Below are 23397 nucleotides of genomic sequence, written 5' to 3' on the forward strand. Positions count from 1 at the left end.
GAGCTGGTCCTATGGAAGATGGGGCATCCATCAGCCCACCCGCCCCCAACTCTCAGATCTCACCCTCCCACCTGCCCTGCATGATGAGACTTGGTGGAGGGACAGGGATTGTGACATAAGCAAATGGCTTCAGGCTGATATATGTCAATGCCAGCCCATGAGCTTCCTAGTAGGGACACGGCCTGTGAAGGCCTCATAACAGCCAACCCCTTGCAACCTCCAAGGGGGAGGAGGAACCCATCCCAGGAGGGCTGACAGCAGGATTCTGGGAAGGGGGGGCAGGTGACACAGACATTGGAACCATGGAGACGGCTATGTGTGTTTGTTCCCCTTGCTGCACATGGCAGAGGTGCTGTCCTCGCTTATGCTCCTGTCTGTGCTGCAAGTTCCTCTTCACCTCCGAGCGGAACTGCACCTGCTTCCCCTGCCCATACAAGGACGAGCGGAACTGCCAGTGCTGCCACTGCACCTGCGCCGAGAACCCCAACTGCCATTGGTGCTGCTGCTCCTGGGCCAATGACCCCAACTGTAAGTGCTGCTGCACGGCCAGCAGCAACATCCAGTGCTACTACTACGAGAGCCGATGCTGCCGCAATGTCACCATCACGTTCCGCAAGGGCCGCCTCAGGAGCGTCCGAATCTCGTAAGTATAGGGCACCCCATGTCGACCACCCTGGCTCAGGACACTGGGGACATCCTCTGGCTGTGGAGTCCATAGGGCAGGTTGGTCATTCCGCCCTGAGTCCATTTCTCTATCTGGAAAAGGGAGGCCAGGAATTTATAGCAATTAAGTGTGTCCTAAACAGTTCTTAACCACGTATTGACCTGAGTTCCAAATCCAAGGTCCACTGCCCTGTGACTGAGCACTGTGCTCTCCTGAGTGTCACTCTCTCCCCTTGCAAGACAGTAATAGTTAGTCCTCAGTGCTGAAGCGACTCACCAGGCCTGGCCTGTGTGACCCCATGGGACTCTCATTCTGTGCCCACCCTACCAATCAGGAAAGTCTCTTGTAGGCGAAGTTGCCAGGATCATACAGCCAGTCAGATGCATCCAGGATTTGAACCCAGAGTCCATGTGTTCTCAATTTTAAATGTTCTGCTGCAAAAGGGAGAGAACAATACCTGCCACGAATCAGTGGGCATGAGGATTAATGTGTGTGTTTTGTAATGTTATGTCACATAAAAATGTAAATTGCTCTTTCTCTTCCTCCTCTGAACTCTTGATATCTGCAACACTTACTGGCAAAGTGGTGGTCGCTTCCACAGGCCACTGTTGACCCCACCGCCTGCAAAAGGGCCCCAGGTAGCTGTGCGTTCCTGCCAGCTTTCTCTTTGTTCCCATCCAGCGGGCATGGCCCTGAGGGTTTCAATCACTCTTTGGGGGCATTAAGCCTCTGTATCAGCCATCAAATATATTTCCTCTTGCTCTGACCAAACCAGTCTTTTTATGTCACACATGAGGGGACCTGGAGTAGTAGAGATGGACTTCTTAGAGGAGGAAAGATCAAAGCTCAGCACTATTACAGGACTTGGAGAGGCAGGTTTGAAGCCTTACAAGGTCAGAAAAGCAATTCTGTGAGCAAAGGTTGGGTGAATTTGGGGGACGAGTATGATCCACTTTGCAGTTAACCACTTAGTAGATGCTTAATAAACGTTATTCTTTGCTCGTGGACCTCTCATGGTCCTTGCATGACTAGAGAGCCCAGAGGTTCTGGCTGGAGAAGCTCTAAGGTGCAGTGTCCACACTTCTCTCTCCTTGCTGCCCCATTTTCTATGCACCAGCCAGGAGGGTCCCTGAGCCCATTTCAACAGATAAGGGATGACATTGGTGTTCTGGTAAGATGCCTTAGGTCAGTAGCTCCCAAACTTTGCTTTGTATTGGAATCACCTGGGAATCTTTAAAAAATAGTGATGCCTGGCCCCCATCTCCAGACATTTTGATTTAATTGGTCTGTAGTACCACCTGGGCATCAGAATTTTAAAAGCTTGCACCCCACCCCCAGTGATTCTAAAATACAGAATAGCTTGAATGGTGCAAGGAGGGAAGTCAGGAGACTTGCCAGGCATTACAGTGAGAACCCAGGAGCAAGGAGAACAAGCATGGATTTGGGAGAGGGTGAAAGCCATGCAGAGGGGAAGAGGCTAGATGTCTCAGCAAGAAGGCAAGGCTGCTGGGCTAGATGATGGTGCTGGCATGGGATTGTAGCCAGTGAGCCTTTCAGAAGATGGTGAAAGATGCTATTGCAAGTGTCAGGATGTTGGCTCTGGGTTCACGGAGGTTCATCTTCCATCTGGCCTCTTTCCTGGTTTCTGAACCACGGCTGCTCCTGTTCCTCACTGCTGCTTACTGCTCAGCGTCTTGCTCATCCTGTCCCACTGTGGTTCATTCAGCACTCTCTGCCTTACTCACCTCGTCTTCTCACTTCTTTTCACCTCCACCCCAGCTCTCTGAGCCATTGACACCTGTGTGTTAGCTCTTCTCTCTCTCTTTTCCCCCAACACCACCTTCCCTCCCTTCTTTTTTCTGATATCTCATGCTGCCTGCCTCTATACCTGATTCTCAAGAGTCCCACCTTACTAACCAGCAAGGCCCATCCAGCCAACACATGCACAATGGGGCTGTTCCTCCACGTGACCCCTTCCAGACTCAGGCTGGAGCCTAGGAAGGTAGAGAGGGAACAAGCCTGGAGCCCAGGATCCACATCCTAAGGGATGAGCTTCCCAGGTGCCTGGGTCTCCACAAGGGGCTCCCTCTGTCACCACAGGGCCACTCATTCCAGTATACTTGGGTAGCACCTTCTACTGTCTGGGCTCTGAACATAGGTCTCTGGGCAAGAGAGTGAGGAAGGAGATGGCAGCATATAGGGACCACGAAGGCAAAAGCAGAAGAGAACACAGTCACAATGTCAATATCAACACCCAAACATCATTAATGTGAATAGAGCAAAAGAAATAGGAACAGCCACAAATTCCATACCTGGTGACACCTCCATCCCCATAGCTAATTCACTTATTTTCATAAACTGCTTTTTCCCCAGTTTGCACTTGAATTTTACAAGTATGCTTTTACTTTGTCTATAGATCTATAATACATGTAATCAGTCTCAGATATTAGACAAATCACACACACACAAACCATGCCAGCACACACTTTTCATGGTCTTGACCATTGCTTTGCTTTGCTGTGGACATTAGCTGGCTAGTACCAGAGGGTAGTGATTATAGTGGCCACATTTATGGAATGCTTCCTAGGTACCAGTGGTTAAGCACTCATCATGGATTATCTCAGGTAGAGTTTGTAAAATTCTCATGAAAGAAGTAGCATTGTGAGCCTTGATTTACGGGTGAGGAAACTGAAAATGGGGGAGGTTAAGAAACCAATCTCAAAGGTACAACCCTGCAGTGGTACATTCCATCATGTGCAGCCAAAGGGTTACGGGCCCAGATCCTTAACTCTTGATTTTCTGGTGGTGAGACACCCAGGTTTCAGGCTTGGCTCAGGCACTGACCTCCTGGTGTCCTGGGAAGGACACGTTACCCATCATCCCCAGTGTTCCATTTTTCACTAATAGAAATACTGATGCCAATATCCTCCAGGCAAAACTCATTAAGAACATACCTGTAGTTGGATAAGATTGGATGCTTTGCCTCATTACAACAAGTGGAGACACACACATACTTAAGTGTGAGGTGTCTCAACAAGAAGGAATCAATAAGTTCTTATAGGATTTAGGTTCTTGTTAGGTGAGGATGCAGGGATAAATCTTCGATTGGATATCTTAATAAATCTAGTCTAGAAGTAGGGAGGAACAGAGGGGGCCTAAGGCCGCAGTTGGTGAAAACGCAGCAGTCACTCTCATTAAACAGGAGAGGGGATGTTTGGTCATTTATGTGCTGTGGACAATGCTCTTGCTCTCGTCCAAGTTCAAAGATGAAATGGTCTTGTTTCTGCTTTGCTTCATCAGAGTCCCAGAATGGCCTTGCCTGGTGTTGGTGTTCTGGGTTATTGTTATGGTCAACAGAACGCCAAGGCCAGACAGTTAGTGCTAGGCCAGTCTCGGCTGCTTTTCTCTTGCTCAAAAATAACAAGCACTTAGTTTCAGAGATTCTCTACCACCTTACAGGTATTAAATTCAATTGTAACCCTCCCAAGAAACCCCAAGTGGGTTCTAACTTTATAATGAGGAAACAGGCAGAGAGAGCGTCATTAACTTCTCAGAGATCGCCCAGCCTAAAGATAGTGGAGGGAGGTTTGGAACCAGGCACCCCGGTACTGAGTCCACACTCCTGGCCATCCCACAGGCCTGCTCTCAGTGGCCTTCTGCTATTTTCCCAGGCTGGGAAATGCAGCAAGTTCTAGAGGACCCTGCTCTTGAAGCCCGACCTGTGTTTGCTTTTCCTTTCAGCTCCAAAACTGCCTTGCGCATAGGAAGCAGCGATATCCAGGTGGATGAGGTGAAGTTAATGCCAACGAGCAGCCACCTCGTGGGCCACCTCTCCTGCCCCATGTGCGGCCGGCTGCGCCTGCATTCGTTTATGCTGCCCTGCAACCACAGCCTATGCGAGAAGTGCCTGCGGCGGCTGCAGAAGCACGCAGAGGTCACCGAGAACTTCTTCATCCTCATCTGCCCGGTGTGCAGCCGCTCCCACTGCATGCCCTACAGCCACAAGATGCAGCTTCCCGAGAACTACCTGCGCGGGCACCTCACCAAGCGCTACATGCAGCAGCACGGCTACCTCAAGTGGCGCTTCGACCGCTCCACCGGGCCCATGCTCTGCCAGGTCTGCCGCAACCGCCGTGTTGCCTACAAGCGCTGCGTCACCTGTCGCCTCAACTTGTGCAACGAATGCCTCAAGGCCTTCCACTCAGACGTGGCCATGCAGGACCACGTCTTCGTGGACACCAGCACTGAGGACCAGGACGAGAAGATCTGCATCCACCACCCCTCCAGCCGCATCGTAGAGTACTGCCGTGATGACAACCAGCTGCTCTGCAACTTCTGCAAGACCTCATTCCACAACGGCCATGACACTGTCAGTCTCATTGACGCCTGCTCCGAGAGGTCCGCTGCACTCTTCAGTGCCATTGCCAAGTTCAAAGCAGGTCTGGTCCCCTCTGTCCCCTCCAGAATAGCACTGAGCTAAGCTGCAAGTCATCAGCTTGGTGTCGGTACCTGGCAGCTACCACCAGCCAGTGAATCTTCCTGTGCCTTAGTTTTCTCATCTATAAAATGGGGATAAATAATAGTAACTCCCTCACTGTGTGATTGTGGGGATTAAATGAGTTATTCTATGTGAAGCATGCAAAAAACAATGAAATAAAAAAGTGGTCTGATACGAACAAAGTCCATAAGGATTCTATAGTCCTACTTATAACCTCCATGATCTTGGGCCCCATTTTCCCCTTTGGAAAATGAAAAGTCTGACCCTACAGTCCCCTGAAGTTCTGCGAGCCTTTCTAAGGTGTTTGGTCACTACAGTCAGATTTCAGCAGTACTTTCCCAGTTTGCAGGGGGAAACAATTAAGTCAGTGTTGAGAATTATCTCAGTCTAAAATTTTCCCTGATGGATTTTCCCTGAAGCTTGCAAACAGCAAAGTAAATGAATCAGTGGTAAACACATAACAGGGAAGTTCAGAAATGGTAAAAAATATATTGGTCAACAGCGTTGCTGTCTTCTGCATGCCTGCTCAAGGTTATTTTATACTGGCTACATGTAATGTGGTTCTGGTTTCTATGAGAGAAACTGACTCCAGTTTCTGCCATGGAACCCAGCACACAATATTTATGGGGTTCAGCAACCAGCCCTGTGATTTCTGGGTGTGCATTCACCTGATGAGACATGAGGATCTCAGGAATCCTTTTAGGGCCCTTTTCCCCTGGGAATATCTCCATTGTTAAAGACCTACTTTACCCGGTCCTTTTGGAAAAATTATGTCTACTCTCCTCAACGATCCTACAGTACAAGCATTAAAATTCCCTCCATGGATAAGACAAGTGGAGTTCCAAGGAGTAATTGGCAAAGGCAGCTAGTCACTGGCAGACCCACCCTGACCTCAACGGCAGGGGTGGATTCTCTGGAGCCTCAGCATGGGGAAGGGGCTGCCTCCTGCGGCTGCTATAACAAGCACAGAAAGGCTAAACATTGAACACAGGAGAACCCTAGGATAGTTTTCTGAGAGTCCACAGCATCTAACAGTCAGACAGTGAAGTTCAGTTCAGGGAAAGAGGGCCCCAGTAACCATTCCAGAGGGGGGGCAGGGGCCGCCTTCATGACATATCCATTGAGATACAGGTAAAGAATTTAGCCTGTCCATCCCTGCAAAGGAAAAAAAAATTAAACAGCATTCAAACTTCTTAAGAACTCAATTTGCCTTCTGGGGAGGTGCCATAAATATGCATTTTAAACAGATCTCTGGGTAATTCAAAAGCAGGCAATCTAAGAACACTAGTGGAAAGACTCTGGGCCCCGGAGGGAAGTCGTGTGTTTAGAGCTGCGGGGTCTACCGCACTACACATCAGCACTTCCTGGGGAGCCCTACTAACCAGCACCAGCGGCTCCTGGGAGTTCATGAGACACGTAGAACCGCAGGCTCCACTTAATCCAGGCAACATGGGAATCTGCATTTTTAAAAGGATCCCCACAAGATTCCCTAGATTAGCTCTGAACCTAGCTGCAAATTTCCTCACCTGAATTCCTGAGCCCCAGCTCAGGCCAATCCAAAATCTCAGCAGGTGAGGGCATAAGAAGAGGGTTTTTAAAGTTCCCCAGGTGATTCTGGTGCTCACAGAGGGCTGAGAACCACAGCTGGACCAATGAAAAATATAGGCTTTGGTATGAGGAAAAAATTAGGGACAGGCCCTGGTTTCTCCCATTTACTTGCTGTGTGACACTGCACAGTCACTTAACCTCTCTGAGCCTTAGTATCCTCCTCTATAAATGGGGACAATCTCTTCCTCATAGATATGTGTAATATATAATAATATATGAATATGATCCATAATATGTATAACATATGGATCTGGTTCATATATGTGTTTGATAAATAATAGCTACATTTAGGTATTTTGCCTGAAAGAGACTTTGATTTGACTTTGCTCTAAGACAGCTCTTGCAAAGTTGTCATATTTGTAAGGGAGAGGGGTGCTTCTGGCCTCCTCCTTCCCCTACTCCTGGGTCTGCCTCTTTTCCCTAATCTAGGAAATTTTTTGCCTATCTCTTAGAACTTTACTGCACTTAAGCTTAACTAATCCCTAATAAACCAAGAAATATCCTATCCAAGTATCTTTGATGGTGAGTAACTATTAAATAGTCAAGGAAATTAATGCATGAAGTGGAATTTCAGCTGTCATAATTCACAGTAGTGCTTACCTTTGGGGAGGGCAGGGGTCACTTCTTAGCCCCACTGCAACCACATCCTGACAGTTTCCTGTTAGCCTTCATCTGCATTGCCTCCTCATCTCTTCTGGGCCTGTGTGTGGGAAAAGGTGGGCAAAGAAAATAGGGACTTTAGAAAGTAGGCCAAGGAATAACACTGCTGATGTGCACCCCAAAGACATTAGAAAACAGGACAGAGTAGCTTTCACTCAACACACAACTTTCAAGCACCTCTACACATCCTGGGCATAGTGGTAACCAAGATAACCGTGGTCCCTGTCACCAGGGTCTCACGGAACCCTAGGGTTTCTCTCACTCAAACACATATCTTTGTTAGAATGACCACCACCCACAAAGGCCCAGCTCACCATGGGCCCTGGACTATGTTAAGAACCAAGTGCAGAGAAGACTCAATCACTCCCACTACTGAGTAAAACTGGGAGCAGATTGTTGCTCGTCAATTCTCAGCAGAGTTGGCCTTCATGGACCTTATTTTGGAATAGGCCACATATCTTCAAATCACTACCTAATGCCTAAACCCCTGGGAAGCCAACAAAGGTGCCCATTTCACAGACAGAGATGTGCCACATGCTCCCCTATGATAGTGTCCTCTCCTCTGTGCTGTAGTATCATTGGGTTTGTGAGTGCCCTGGACCTCAGTGCCCTCTCATGTTTATATCTGTAATCCCAGTGCCTCGAAAGCCAGGTGCTATGGAACGGGTGTCCAATCAGTGTTTGTTAAATGACTAAGTGAACTTAAAATCCAAATACCATGTGAGAGGATGCAGGATGAATTGGGTTCTCCTTGAAGTATAATAGCAGACCCTTTAGTTAAAGGAAGTTGGGGGAAAGTGAAAGAGGGGGCCCAGCTGAACCTGAAAGAGTAGAGTCCCCAGCAGAGAAGAAGAGTCATGTGAAAGAGTAGCCCTACTCTCTAGAGCTGGGTTTTTGGTAAATGAGGCATGGCAACATTTAGAAGTAGTCATCAGAAATCTAGTTCTTTCTTCTACCCCTGTAAAAGCTTAGCTTTCACACAGGGAAAACCAGTCCCTTTGTGATATCACATCTTCTCAGGTCCAATTTGCTGGCAAGTGCATCTGATGAAAATTAATATCAAGGATGGCCTTGAACTTCCAACTTCAGACCCAAGGTCACAGAGATTATTGTTACAAGATAGAAGTGTGCCAGGGAAGGATAGCTGTTATATCTGAGGGAAGTGTTAGAGAAGGAGGAAGATAGGAGTGTAATGAAGGAGGCCAAGTGCATTTCATAAATCATTTTATAAAATGCACTCTAGCGTGTTTCAGCCCAGCTACTAGTCCCTTCCTTCCCTCTCCAGCTATTTCCTTGGAGTCCAAAGTAACTTGCTCCAGTTTACTACTGTCTTTGATATCTGGCAAGAGGAAAACGTTAACTGAAGTAACTAACTCGGTTGTTTTTCAGTCCGATATGAAATTGATAATGACCTAATGGAATTCAACATTTTAAAAAGCAGCTTTAAAGCTGACAAGGAGGTGAAGCGAAAAGAGATCAGAAATGGATTCCTCAAGCTGCGCAGCATTCTGCAGGAAAAAGAGAAATTGATCATGGAGCAGGTCGAGAATCTTGAAGTGTCCAGGCAGAAGGAGATTGAAAGATATGTGAACGTTACAACCGTGAAAGTAAACGAAATGGATGGCCTGATTGCCTACTCCAAGGAAGCACTGAAGGAGACGGGCCAAGTGGCATTCCTGCAGTCTGCCAAGATTCTGGCAGAACAGATCGAGGATGGCATCCAGAGCACCTACCGGCCTGACCCACAGCTCCGGCTGCACTCCTTGCACTGCATGCCCTTGGACTTTGCTGAGCTCTCCAGTGCCATCCATGAGCTCTTCCCCATGGGACCCAAGAAGGTTTGCTCCTCAGGGGACTCCCTGCCCTCCCCCTATCCCACACACTCTGAAATGATGATTGCCAGGAAGGTCACTTTCAGCACCCACAGCTTTGGCAACCAGCAGATATACCAGAGGAGCTCCTCCATGTTGTCCTTCAACACCATCGGGGGAGAGAGGGCCAAGGGGGGTCTAGAGGCCTGTGGGCGAGCCCAGTCCACTGCACCTGCCAAAACCACAGACGGCCTCTACACCTACTGGAGTGCAGGGCCAGAAAACCAGTCTGCACAGACCAGCAGCAGCTTTCACAACTGGTACTCATTCAACGATGGCTCTGTGAAGACCCCGGGCCCAATTGTTATCTACCAGACTCTGGTATACCCAAGAGCTGCCAAGGTAAGAAAAAGGCCCTGGGCCCTGTGGGGAAGGTGAGAGGGTGTGGGGTATGAAAGGGAGGCAGGTAGTCAGAAAAGATTTCACTGACTGCTTTGACCTCTAAGGTCTGGTCACTCAGGTTGGCTCCTCTCGACTCTTTGTGGTCAGCCCATTCAAAAGATATACTTTCCTGAAATCTAAGTGAAACCGGAAAAGCCAGCATTCTTGCTGCCTGTCACATACCAGACCCAATAAGCAGAGACAGGGATTGAATCGTTATGGGTGCTTTATTCAGATGGCCAGCGATCTGAGAAGATGGTGGGTTCGTACGCTAACAAACTGTCTTACACTTCCTTCCAAGCCAGCTTTTTTATGACAGAGAACAAAGTGCAATGAGAGATTTTGAAATTCAGGGAAAATTAAATTTAAAAACTGTAGCATTCTTGGTCTGGACAGTTAGTTGTCCCCCAGGCAGTGGTCTTCAGCTGTGCCCCAGGAGGTTAGCTGTTCTCCCAGGTGTGGCCAGCCGTACCTGCAGTTCCTGCAACAATAGCTTTAACAAATGCATTACCTACTAGGCTTATTAACTATTTACTAAAAATTTCCAACTATTGAGTCCCCTATCATAAGGAGTCCAAGGCTGAATTAAATCAAACAGTGTACTTAACTCATAGTCAGAAATACATCTGAAAACCCCAAACCCACTTCAAAGGTAGTTTCTCTACTGAAAAAGAACCCAATATGAGAACCAACATAATTTGGAGAGACTTCTTGAAAAGTGTAATATTTCCCAGAGGAAGGCCTGCAATAGTAGAGAAAGCCAGAAATGAGATTAGAAATGCAGGTTCCATTGTCTGTTAGCTATGATTCCTTTCAACTGCTACCATTCCTAAAGAGAATATCCAGACTTTCTCTGATCTGGATAGGTTGGAAGGTTAATCCCCAATGGTATTCTAATTCTTATCTCCTAAGATTCAACTTTTTGGGGGAGATGGGGGATGGATCTCTCATAGATCTCTCCAACTGCCATTACCTGGCTTCCGGGTCATGACCTCTTTTTGATGCCCTTGGTCTAACACAGACAAAAAAGCCTTTTCTTTAACATTCCTCTCAAATCCAGCTGAATCTCCAGTGAACTGTTTGTAGAATACCCTATTAAAGTTCAGGGAAGAAAAAAAGATTAACATGTCACTGGATATTTTATTTTATTTTACTTTTATTTTTTGACATGTTCCATCATTTTATTTTTTAAAATTATTTTATTGTTGTACAAGTACAGTTGTCTGCATTCACCCCCATCAGTTCCCCACCAATACCCCGGCCATCCCTCCCTCCCTCCCCTGCTTCTACTCCCCCTTAGTTTTGTCCATGGGTCCTCTATAGTTGTTCCTGAAAACCCTTCTCCCCTCCCCCTCCATTATCCCCTCTCATCTCCCCTCTGGTTACAGATTGTTCTTAATTTCTTTCTTTTCCTTTTTTTTTTAATGGACAGGGCTCTTTTTTAAAAAAAAAAATTAAGATTTTATTTATCTATTTTCAGAGAGGGAATGGAGGGAGAAAGAGAGAGAGAGAAACATCAATATGCAGTTGCTGGGGGTCATGGCCTGCAACCCAGGCATGTACCCTGACTGGGAATCGAACCTGCAACACTTTGGTTCGCAGCCTGTGCTCAATCCACTGAGCTATGGCAGCCAGGGCTAGATTGTTCTTTATTTCAATGTCTCTGGTTATATTTTGCTTGTTTGTTTGTTTTGTTGATTAGGTTCCACTTAAAGGTGAGATCATATGGCATTTGTCCCTCACTGCCTGGCTTATTTCACTTAGCCTCATGCTTTCCAGTCCCATCCATGCTGTTGCAAAGGGTAGGAGATCCTTCTTTCTTTCTGCTGTGTAGTATTCCATTGTGTAAATATATCATCGTTTTTTTGACCCATTCATTTACTGATGGGCACCTAGGTTGCTTCCAGCTCTTGGCTATCATAAATTGTGCTGCTATGAACATTGTCTTCTCTAACCTTAGGATTCTCTCCAGGGACATTTCTGTTTCCTGGTGGCACAATCCATCTTTTGGCCCCGTAACCGGAGCACACTCCCAGACATGTTTAGCATCCTTGAAACCCTGCCTAGCAATACTCAAATATGAATGTGCACTGGGGGATCTTGTTAAAATGCAGGTCCTGTTTCAGTGGGTCTCAGTGGGGCTGAGATTCTTCGTTTCTAATGAACTTTCAATATTGCCATTGCTATTGGTCTGCAGGCCACACTTTGTACCAAGGGTCTTCAAACAAGAAAATGACAGCCAGGCACAAACCAGACTTTACTTTTCCATTCTCCTGAAACATTAAAATCTATGTTTTGGAGTCTATAATTGACATTAAGAAGGATCTTATGTTACAACATAGAGCGTACCCTCCCATGGGCCTTCAGACACTGAGTCTGCAGGTGCCTTGATCTTGGACTTCCAGCCTCCAGAACTGTGAGAAATACATGTCTGTTCTTTATTTTTTAAAAAGAAGAAGAATTAGAAATTAATTTTATAAACATTATGACATTTAAATGTATTAAAATTGGAATAAAGCATGCAATATCTTATTTCAAAATGCAATTATTATAAAATATTTATAAAGCAAAGCACCTCTGCCCTTCGTGTAAGAGCTGAACACAACTGAGCTGCTGAACCTACGTTTCCAGATGATGCTAGATCAGTAAAGCCTGCAGTGTATGTGGCATTAGCTCCGGGGTGACATCAGGTCTCCTCTCTATACAACTCAGACCTGCTGGGAGGTTGGCAGGATCTTGCTCTAGAAGGGAAGGAGTGTGACGCCTGCTCTGTGCTTGGGCTTGGAGAGCAGTCATCCCATGCCAACTGTTAGTGGTCCCTGGGTGAGGTCAAGAAAGGAGCCTACACAGGAAAACCTAGTCGAGTCCCAGGCTGTCAAGAGAGGATGCCTAACCTTACTTCCAGACAGTGGTGTTTGATGTAAAAATATCCTTGATCTCTATTTTGGCATCATGGAATGGAATTCATACAGATGTCATAGTGCTCAGTAATGCAGAAGATGACATCTAAATTGTCATATCTCAAACAGGCTTTGGCATAGAAAATATTCTTAAAATTGGAGTTATAACTTGTCAATATATATTTTAAAAATCCTAAAAAGTTTTTATAAAAACTCAATTTTATTTCTAGAAACCCCTCCCAAAGAAATGATTAAAACTTCAGATGAAGATTCATTCCCTAAAGTGTTTACTGCACCATTATTTATTAAAGAACAAAATTGGAAACAACCTAAATGTTAAACAACAGAAGGATTAAATCATTTGTGGGCAGTTATTAGGTTGGTGCTTTACTGAATTTTTAATGATGTAGGGAAATATACAATATATAATAAGTGATACAGAGCAGGAATCAAAGCAAGATAATCCAAGTCACAAGTATTTCTGTCTTTGTATATATCAAAGTGGGAAAGAAATAATAATTATATTAAATAAACACAATTTGAATACAAAAAGAGAAAAGAAATAATAATTAATTATTAACTGAGTTGTGTGATTATAAGTGATATTTATTTTCTCCCCTTATACTTTCTCTGTATTTTCTAAGTATTTCATAGTGAGTATGTTTATGTTTTGTTTTGTTTTTTGATAAGCAAAAAAAATTTTGTTGTCACATAAATCAATAAAAAGTTTTTAAAGCAAGGAAAAAACCCCAAAAGTTCAGAGACACGGAAAACAGGATGGTGATTACCAGAGGAAAGGGGGGTGGGGAGGTAGAAGAGGGTAAAGGGGGAGTAAATGGTGATGGAAAGTTCACTTGGGGTGGCGAACACACAATACAATATACAGACCATGTATTATAGAATTGTACACTTGAGACCTATATAATTTTATTAACCAACGTCACTCCAATAAATTCAATAAAAATTTTAAAAAGAGAGAGACTGCAGAGAACTCTCTTGACCCTCCTGCCATGTGAGGACACAGCGAGAGAAAGGATGTCTGTGAACCTGGAGACAGGCCCTCACCAGACACTGAGTCTGCAGGCGCCTTGACCTTGGACCTCCAGCCTCCAGAACTGTGAGAAAGACATGTCTGTTCTTTCTTAAAAAAAATAAAAGAATAATTATACATTAATTTTATAAACACTATCACATTTAAATTTACTAAAATGGGAATAAAGCATGCAATATCTATTTAAAATACAATTGTTATAAAATATTTATATGCCAGGCACAATCTGCTAATAGTTACTTGTTCATATATCTCCTCCCAAGAGTTGAGACTGCATGCTTTAAGTGTGAACATATATTCTCTATTACTTGAATAAGTCATTTCTCCTCCCTGGAACTGTATTTTCTTATATATAAAATAGAGGGTTGGAATATACATACTTTTCACCTTCTAGGATTCTGTGGTTACATTATGGGGATTTGCTAAATGTAACCTTTCTGAGCCTCAGCTGTAAAATGGGATAATAAAATCTCCTTTCCAGGGGTTGTGAAGACTAAATGAGTTAAGTGTGTCTGACATGCACTCTGATGCATGTAAGAGTTTAATAATTGGTAGTTACTTTGGCTAATGGTGTTAGGAGGACAGTGGTTGTTACCTCCTTGAGGACTGACAGTCACAGAACTCAGAAGAGCATCTTTCTGTCCTCAAAACACATTGCAAGTACCTTATCAGGCCTCATCATACAGCCTTTCATCACTGCTGCATGAGGTCTAATTCAATGCCTTTAGCAGGCAGAGGGGATGGGGTCAGCTCAACTGCCCCCTGCAGATAGTCAATGACACAAATCTCTACAGGAAAGAAAGCTGAAAGGTGTGTGCTGGGACCACACCCACATGTTCATTGCTTCATAGGTTTACTGGACGTGCCCCACAGAAGATGTGGACTCATTTGAGATGGAATTTTATGAACTCATTACTTCCCCTCCCAACAATGTGCGGACAGAGCTCTGTGGACAAATTCGGGACATAATGCAGCAGAGTTTGGAGCTACACAACCTGACCCCAAACACCGAGTATCTGTTTAAAGTCAGAGCCGTCAACGATAACGGTCCCGGGCAATGGAGCGATGTCTGCAAGGTACCGTGCACATTAGTTTCAGATTTCCTTTGTCAGCTCTCGACGCAGGTCTGTTAGGATGATCCTGATTCCACAGAATGCACCATGCATGTGACTGCCTCTCTAGTCCCAGAAAGCTTGTTATCTCAGGGCCAAAGAGAAGGTTGCTGACGATCAACTTTGCAAATGCGTCCTAAGAATTATCCAGTTCGATTCAAAGAAACATGTGCTGGGATGTAGAGAATCAGAAGAACATAAGACATAATCCTTATCTTCAGGGAGCTCAGGGTCTAGTAAACAATATTGTGGCATGAGAAGGACCACAAAAAAGAGTTATGAGTTAGCCCCGGTGGTGACTCAAAGCAAGGACTGGGTGCTAAGATTTAACGAATATAAAGGCAGGATACAATTCACTTGTTTATCTGCAAGCCACTGAACAGATCAGGATAGACTCCAAAAAGACAGGGTACAAGATTATTGCTGTCTTCTTTATAATGCAAGGCTGATTCTTCTATATACCCCCAGGGGACATACAGTTGTGTGTGTGCGTGTGTGTGTGTGAGTATGTGTGTGAGATTTTATTGATATTCACAGGAGAAATGGAAGAAAAATACCAAGACTATTCAGAGTTATCTCACTATACAACAGTGATGATATTCTTTGGAGTCAGAATAGATTGTGCTTTAATCAAGAATTCTTTAGAAAAAAAAAGAATAAGTCCATCCATTTCAGCTTTTGTAAAAGGAAATTTACATAGATACAGAGAGCATATTGAGAGTTGCCAGAGGGGAGGAGGGTTGGGGGGCTGGAGGGATTGAGAAGGACAGATTGGTAGTTATAAAATAGTCATGGGAATATAGTCAATAATATTGTAATAACTATGTATGTTGTCAGGTGGGTACTTGAATTATCTGGAGGATCACTTTGTAAATTATATACTTGTCTAACCACTATATTGTACACATGGAACTAATATAATACTGAATATCAATTGTAGTTGAAAAATAAATTTTTTTAAAAGGGAAATTTATGGCACACAGAGAAGGGAGTCTCGTGAGATCACTTTCAGCCAGGATATGCATCTGATCTGATACCCAAGGGAACTGGAAAATCATTACCTCTCTCCGTCTCAATCTCTCTCTCTGCCTCTAGTGACACTCCCTTTGTGTCTGGTGAAATGATTGCAGAAGAGACTCTGGGGATCGGATGGGTCACTACCTCTAGTGACACAGGGAAGCAGGAGGTAGAGTGGGCCCAGGGTTATGCTGTTGCTCAGTCTCCCAGTGGCCAGCCTCCTGGGGGTGAGTGCTCTCCACTCCATCCTGATTGCCAGCTCTCAGGGTCCTGTTCTGCTTCCTGAGCCCAAGATGCACCTGTACTTCCTCCTTCTGCCCCAGGGCCAGACACTCACAGGGGGAGGAAGTGGGATGGGGACATCAGCCCGGCCGTTCCTCCTGCCTTACCCCGGCCAGTGCCCCAGTGGGTCAGTTGCCCCAGAGCCCTTCTTGTTGCTATTCTTCCTCCCAGGGCCTGAGACACCCACAGCTGTTACCGTGTTTTGCAGCATGTGCTTCTGACCACGAATGTTTCCTTCAATCTGACACCATCTGCCTTCTCACTTAAAAAAAATTCCTCTGAAATGCCTTGCCCATGAAGAGCACGCCATGGTGTCACTACTTTTTCTTCAATGTTCTTTCCCGTCATTTTTAAATGCAGGAACAGGGACAGAGCTGGAAGACTGGAGTATGTCAGCTCTAAGCAGATGTTTTGTCTCCCTTCTTAAACCCTAACTCCTTGAGAACAAAATTCATGTCTAATTCGTCTTTCTTTGTCCTACAGCGCTTACCACAGACTGTGCCCATAGCAGGTTCTCGATGGTTATTAAGTGAATACATGAGTGAAACTGTGACCAAACAAATGAATATACAAATGAATGTCTAAATTAAAGAGTAAAAAAATAAATTGATAGACAAAATTAATAATTACAAAGTAGCAAAAGCTGCCTGAAAGCTCTTGAGTGTCTTAGCCATCAGTCAAGAATAATGTTCTCCCTGAAATGGGGCTTAAGCCATTAATCTGCACTCCCTGCCTGGAAATGAAACTCACTGAGTCCCTTTGTTTTTCAACATAATTTCTAAATGAGCAAAGCACTAATTAATGAGGGGATTTTGGAAGCTCCGTTTTTATCAGAGTCACAGAGCTACCATATAGATTTTTCCATCAGAAGTCATTCTTCCTCCCTGTCTGTGGCTGCATTAGCATTCCAGGGGAAGCGCGGTTTCCTTACCATTTGTCATGATTAGCATAAGTAAAGCCTTCCATAGAAAATGAAAATAAGATGGTGTGTTTGAATGACATTTATAAAGTTTCATAAAAGTAATGACTTCAGCTCTTTCCTATAAAATCAAAATATTTTTCCTTGGCATCGGGTTTGTGCAGGTATCCCTGAAAGGTTTCGTTTAAAGTGATTTAACGAGGCAGCAGGATCATTTCTTCTCCAAAATGCAATGTTTCCATCATATGGGCTTTTGTAAAGGAAGTAAAATAGTACCTTTCGTATGTGGTATACTATAGTCTGGGGCTTGTTGATTTTTTTTAAGGAGTTTTATTTGAGGTATAGTACATGAAGCATGAACATTAACTTGAACACTTTTTAAAGGTCCCATTTATTGAAGGCCAGCTCTGTGTCAGACACTGTATATTAATTGTCACTCTCATCTCAACTACGTGGTGGGCAGGCAGTTATCCGCCTTCACTTGACAGGTGAAGAAACTGAGGCTGTTAAAGAAAATGTGTCTGGCCTCATGTACTCAAAGCAGTTGAGTGGGAAGCCAGGTCTTATTCAAGACGGGAGCTCTTTGTCCCCCAGCAGGGCAGGCTCAGGTCTGGGGACCTGGCTCCTCACTCTGGGAGAATGTTGTTGAAGCCAACAGTAGTGAGAGCCAGACCGGTTTTTCTGAGAAGCAAGATCATGCATTAGAAAGAACACTGGTCTTGGGCTGGTGTACCTGGGTCCAAGCCCCAAACCCACCAGGCTGCGAGATCTGTGAGGACAGACACTGTGTTGGCCCTACTCCCCTGTCTTGGCCACAGCCCCCAGCTCAGAGCTTCTAACATCCTAGATCCTGCTTGATATTTTTGAAGGAATGGAGAAATTTGTTTGTAGGCAAGTCCTGTAAGCTTTGGCCTCAGTACCCCTCCTGTTCCTCCTCTCATCTTCAGTGTACCTGCTCACCACCATCCCCATTTCTGAAAATAGTCTCCTTACCTGGATTGCCCCCCTCTGACTTCAAATCCCAGCTAACTTCCAAGAAGCATCCCCCACAACAAAGGCAACTTTGTCTCTGCACACTGATTTTCTATTGCTGCTGTAAGAAGTTAGTGGCTTAAACAACACAGATGCACTTATTGGACAATTCTAGAGATCAGAAACCCAAACTGGGTCTCACTGGGTAAAGTCACAGTGTCAGCATAGCTGTGTTCCTTCTGGAGGCTCTCAGAGAAAATTCATATTCTTGCCCTTCCCAGTTTCTAGCAACCTCTCACATTCCTTGGTGTGTGACCCCTTCCTCCATGTTCAAAGCTAGCACCATTAGGCTGAGTCCTTCTCATGCTGCGGTGTCTGGTTCCCTCTGCCCCATTCAGCCACTTTGAAAGACTCTTGTGGTTACATTGGACCCACCTGGTGATTCAGGATAATCTCCCTATTGTGAGGCCAGCTGACTAACAACTTCACTCCCCTTTGCCATGTAACTTAACATACTCACATGTTCCTGGGAGTGGGGCATGGACATCTGTAGGGGACATTATTGTGTCTACCACATCTGCTAGTCAGATGACCCCAGTTACATGAATGAGACTTGGAGGTAAAAATTCAGGCCCAACAATAGTCACAAACTGATACTGTTCTGGGTCCTTCCCTGCAGCTCTTGAGGAAATGCAGCACCCCTGCCCCCACCCATGCTCTGAAATCTCTTTCCTGTCTGCACTGGAGTCCCCCCAGCCCCCACCTCACGTCTGATACGGGCTTAGCAGGCAGTCTTGCAGGCAACCCTGGGTCTCTGCCGTGCTGCCCCCTCGTGCTCATGCTGTGTGCAGGATGGAACTGCATCCGTGGATCAAGTTGCCCAGCCCCACGGGGCATCTCATGTTGCTTTCACTAAATCCCCAATCTGGTTTGTTCTCTGTCCCTGCTGCAGAGCCCCCACCTACGTTGAGTGACACATCTTAGGGATTGGGGCTGGGGGACAATCTGTGTGACCAGCACTATTTCACGCTCAGAATGGCTGCCCCAAACCTGTCCCCCACCAAAGGATCCTTGATCCTTCATGTGAACGGAATGCTATTGGGATTGCCCTGCAGATGGGCTTGAACCCTGGAGTGAGTAGAGTTTAGGCTCCAGCTAGACCTATTATTTTTAACCTATTATACAGAAGGTTGAATTAACCACACACCTCAGTTCATGGTCCATTATCAACATATGCTTGTACAAGGCCTTTTTGTGTTTATGTATTTATTCCCTTTCATGGACATTCCTCTCTGGACATCCATTCTAATATGTTTTTTTTTAAAGATTTTATTTATTTATCTTTGGAGAGGGAAGGGAGGGAGATAGAGAGAGAAACATCAATGTGCGGTTGCTGGGGGTCATGGCCTGCAACCCAGGCATGTATCCTGCCTGGGAATCGAACCTGCACTCATTCTAATATGTTTTATGTGTATCTTGTTGCTTTCATGTCTTCTTACATGATGTGTATTGTTTTGTGTGTTATTAACTTACACAAAAGTGTTGTGTTACATATCTTGCTTTGCTTACCTTCCTTCCCCTAAACCCTTTGTGTTTACGATCCATTCATATTGTTATGCACATTTACTCCCTTACTGCAGTGATTTCCAACTGGTGTGTCGCATGAATTTTTAAAGCATGCACTGTCTAACTATTTAGTCAGGGGCACTGACAGCCAACACAACAATAGCCGTTCAGTGTGAATGAATTATAATTATACCTATTTTTTACCAGATTGGCCAAAAATATATTTTTTGGTGTGCTGCAGAATTTTAGAATTAGTCTATATGTACCATGAGGTGAGAAAGGTTGAAAGTCACTGCCTTACTCTAGTGCTGCCTCTCCCTCCACAATGTGCCCTGCTCACCACATTCGACCTGTCTATCAGCCACGATGCACGCCCATGACTTTCCATATGACTGTGGTGTGCAGCCTCTCTCATGACACCCTGTGGGTGGCACAGGGATGTTAGTCTGCTAGGGCCACCAGTATCAAAATGCTACAGACTGGGTGGCTTAAACAACAAACTTACTTTCTCTCAGTGCTGGAAGCTAGACATCCAAAATCAAAGTGCGAGCAGGCCTGGTTTCTTCTGCGGCCCCTCCCCTTGGCTCCCAGACATCTGTCCTCCCCGTGTCCTCGTTCAGCCTTTACTCGATGCATGTGTCCCTCTGGAGGGTCTCTGTGTGCTTGAGTGTTCTCTTCTTGTTAGGATGCTAGTCAGGGTGGATTAGGGCCCACGATAACACACTCCTTTTAACTTAATCACCTCTTTAAAGGCCCTATCTCCAAATACAGTCACATTTTGGGGTGAGGGGGTACCCTACCGTACTTCAACATATGAGCTTTAGGAGGACACACTCAGCCCTTACCAGTATCTACCATGAGTGCAATTGCTGGGCCTTGGAGTGTGCGCCTACTTGATGTGACCACATGCACGCACACTTCCGTGAGGAATGAGTGAGGGCTGGTATGTTCTAAGCCCCCACCTGCCTTTGGTATGATCCGACTTTCTACTGTTTTGCTAGCCCAATAGGGTATTAAGTGCTATTTCTGTGGAGCTTTAAATTTCATTTGATATACTTGTCCATTTTCAGGATGCCCACTTCTGTAATTAGATTGCTAATGTCCTTTGCCCATTTCACAGTTGCATTTTTTTCTAGGTGATTGGCAGGAAGTCTTTATTTAGCCTAGATAATGATTTTAGATATTGCTAATATCTTGTCCATTCTGACATTTGTCTTTAACTTTGTTCATGAAACAGCAAAATCTTCAATTTTGATGTGATTAAAGTCATCATTTTTTCCCTTATGGTTTGACCTTTTAAAGTTTTGTTTAAAAAGTCCTTCCATAGGTTTAGATCACAAAGATAATCACCCACATATTCTTTTATTAACTTTAGAGTGTCACCTTTCAAACTTAGAACTTTAATCCATCCGCATTCTACCTTTGTAAGCAGTGCTGAGTTGGGATATACTCTTTGGGGCATCTAGTAAGCCAGTTTTCCCAATATCATCTTCTCTAAGCAATGTCTTCTCCATTAGTATACAATACATGTGCGACTTTGATGTTATATTAAATAGCCATATATGGACATGGGTCTGAGTTCTGTACTATATCCCATTGGTCTGTTTGTTCTTGTGTGAATACCACACTAGTTTTATTGTTCCTTAACTTAGCTCTGCACTACGTCTTGATGATCTGCTAAGGAAGTCTCTCCATTATCCTTCTTTCTTTTTTTAAGGTTTATTTAGTTAATCATAAAACTGTATTCCGTCATATAAATTTTGGAATAAGTAAATTGAATTACAAAAAAATTCCAGGTAGAATTTGATTAGGAAGGCATTGAGTCTCTCAGTTAATCTGAAGACAATTGATATTTCTGGAATAAGTCTGAATACGTATTCAATTCCTCTTCTATGTGTATGATCTATCACTCTTTTCTTTTGGGAAGGTTTTTTTAATTTCTCAAATACAGTTTATATTCAATGTTATTTTGTATTAGCTTCAGGTGTACAGCATAGCGGTTAGACAATTAGGTACTTTACAAGGTGATCCCCCTGATATGGAAATAGTTTAAATAATAGCTTTAGATAGAATGTGCTCTTAAAATATTCCCCTCATAAGTTATCCTGAATTCACATCTCCTTTTCTTTATTTTATTTTCCCATTAGCATTTAGTCCCCTTGCATTCCCCTCTCCACAGCAATGGCCATCCTGTGGTCCACGCCCATGAGACCTTTATCCTTTCGGTTCAACCCCCCCACCCCCACTTTCAGTCCCCCCCCCCCCCACACACACACACATCAGCTGTCAGCCTGCTCTCTGTGGGTCCAACTCTGTTGTGCTTGTTAGTTCAGTTTGTTCATTAGATTCCACAGTAAGTGAAATCATATGGTATCGATCTTTCTCTGACTGGCTTATTTCACTTAGCATAATGTTCTCCAGGACAAGGTAAGAAGCTTTTGCTTTTTTAATATTTTCTAGAACAAATCTTTTTGAAAAGTTTGGTAAAATTCACTTGGAAAACTTTCTGAGCATTTTGGGCAAGAAAGGAGATGTCAACTATTATTTCAACTTCTTTTTGGCATCTCAAGTTCCCGTCTGTGATTCTTCTGCGCGGTTTCATCTGGCCCCCTTGTTCCTAGACACACCTCACCCCCACTGCCCCATTCACACATTGCCCACAGGCGTGCTCTCCAGAGACCCTGGCTCTCCGTGAGGCACAACTCAAACCCTTTCTTTTTTATGAGCAATTCCCACCCCTCACAACACTTACCCCTTCCTCATTGTCCCCGATAGCTTTGTATGTCCATCCTACATTATTTGTATTACTTTTGTCAGGTTATCTCTGTGTGTTCTCCCCATTTTTATCTGGCCAGGGGCAATCCAATGTCATGCACAAAGCCCCGTTTTCTCTAAAACTGAAAATAAATTGTGTAAAACTAGAGAACAGAATGGTAATAAGTGTCTTTTTTTGCCCTTTCCCTTTGGATAGAAACAGAAAATGTTAGAAACAGAAAATGTGTATAGAGACATCATACTTTGTACAGCCATTGCTCTTTGCCATGCAAACCACACCCCACCCATTTGTCCCATGAGTCCCGGTCCATCTAGACAGAGCCCCTGGATCCAGTGTGCTGTCTCTCATCCTGGGATCTCAGCCTCGCTCCCTAAATGCCCCTTCAGTAGATGTGCACTGGGAAGAAAGGGGATGTGAGGAAATCCACCACTGTGAGGGTAAACCATGGAGATCCTCACCTCAGCTGGGTAGGTTGGACTCTTCCAGGGTCCAGATGCCCAGTGCAGTCTGCCTTGTATAGGTATCACCAACAATTCACTGCGATCAAAGAGAATATGAAACGTCAAAGAGAACCAATTGGCAGATTTACAAATTATGGTTCTACTCACTTTTCATTTACTTCTCTAAGAAACTTCTCTTTACTGTAACCAATGTGGGAATGACAAAGATGAAGGGTTGTCATTTCCCCACACCCTAATCACAGTCTGGCAGGAGAGTCGAGCACAGTTGCTAAAATTTACAAATGGCAACAGCTGTGACAGCAGTGATTTGCTGGGTCTGGGAGGACCCAGGGGGCTGACCTGGTCTGTGAAATCCCAGTCCCACCACACATTAGCTGTGGGACTTCAGAAAAGCTACCCAATCCTTCTGAGCCTCCATTTCTTCATCTATAAAATGGGATAAGTGGCACGGGGTTGCCAGGCGTTGTTGATGAGGTGATGAGCACAGTAGCTGGCACACAGCAGGGGCCCAGCTCCGGGCAGTTGCTGTTTCCCTCGCGGCTGGTGCCATGGCTCTCTGCTTCTGATTGCAGGTGTTAACACCAGATGGGCACGGGAAGAACCGAGCCAAGTGGGGCCTGCTGAAGAATATCCAGTCTGCCCTTCAGAAGCGCTTCTGA

The 23397-nt window shown here is 44.8% G+C and overlaps 1 protein-coding gene across 1 annotated transcript; it reads left to right on the top strand.

Annotated features, from left to right (window-relative positions):
* Positions 1–302: 302 nt before the first annotated feature.
* TRIM42 (tripartite motif containing 42) lies at positions 303–23397 on the top strand. Its single transcript, XM_028518964.2, has 5 exons — positions 303–643; positions 4406–5103; positions 8820–9643; positions 14485–14709; positions 23311–23397. The coding sequence occupies exons 1-5, from the start codon at positions 303–305 to the stop codon at positions 23395–23397; spliced, it is 2175 nt and encodes a 724-aa protein (XP_028374765.1).

Source organism: Phyllostomus discolor, chromosome 7, assembly GCF_004126475.2.
Source record: "Phyllostomus discolor isolate MPI-MPIP mPhyDis1 chromosome 7, mPhyDis1.pri.v3, whole genome shotgun sequence".
Classification (NCBI taxonomy): Eukaryota; Metazoa; Chordata; class Mammalia; order Chiroptera; family Phyllostomidae; genus Phyllostomus; species Phyllostomus discolor.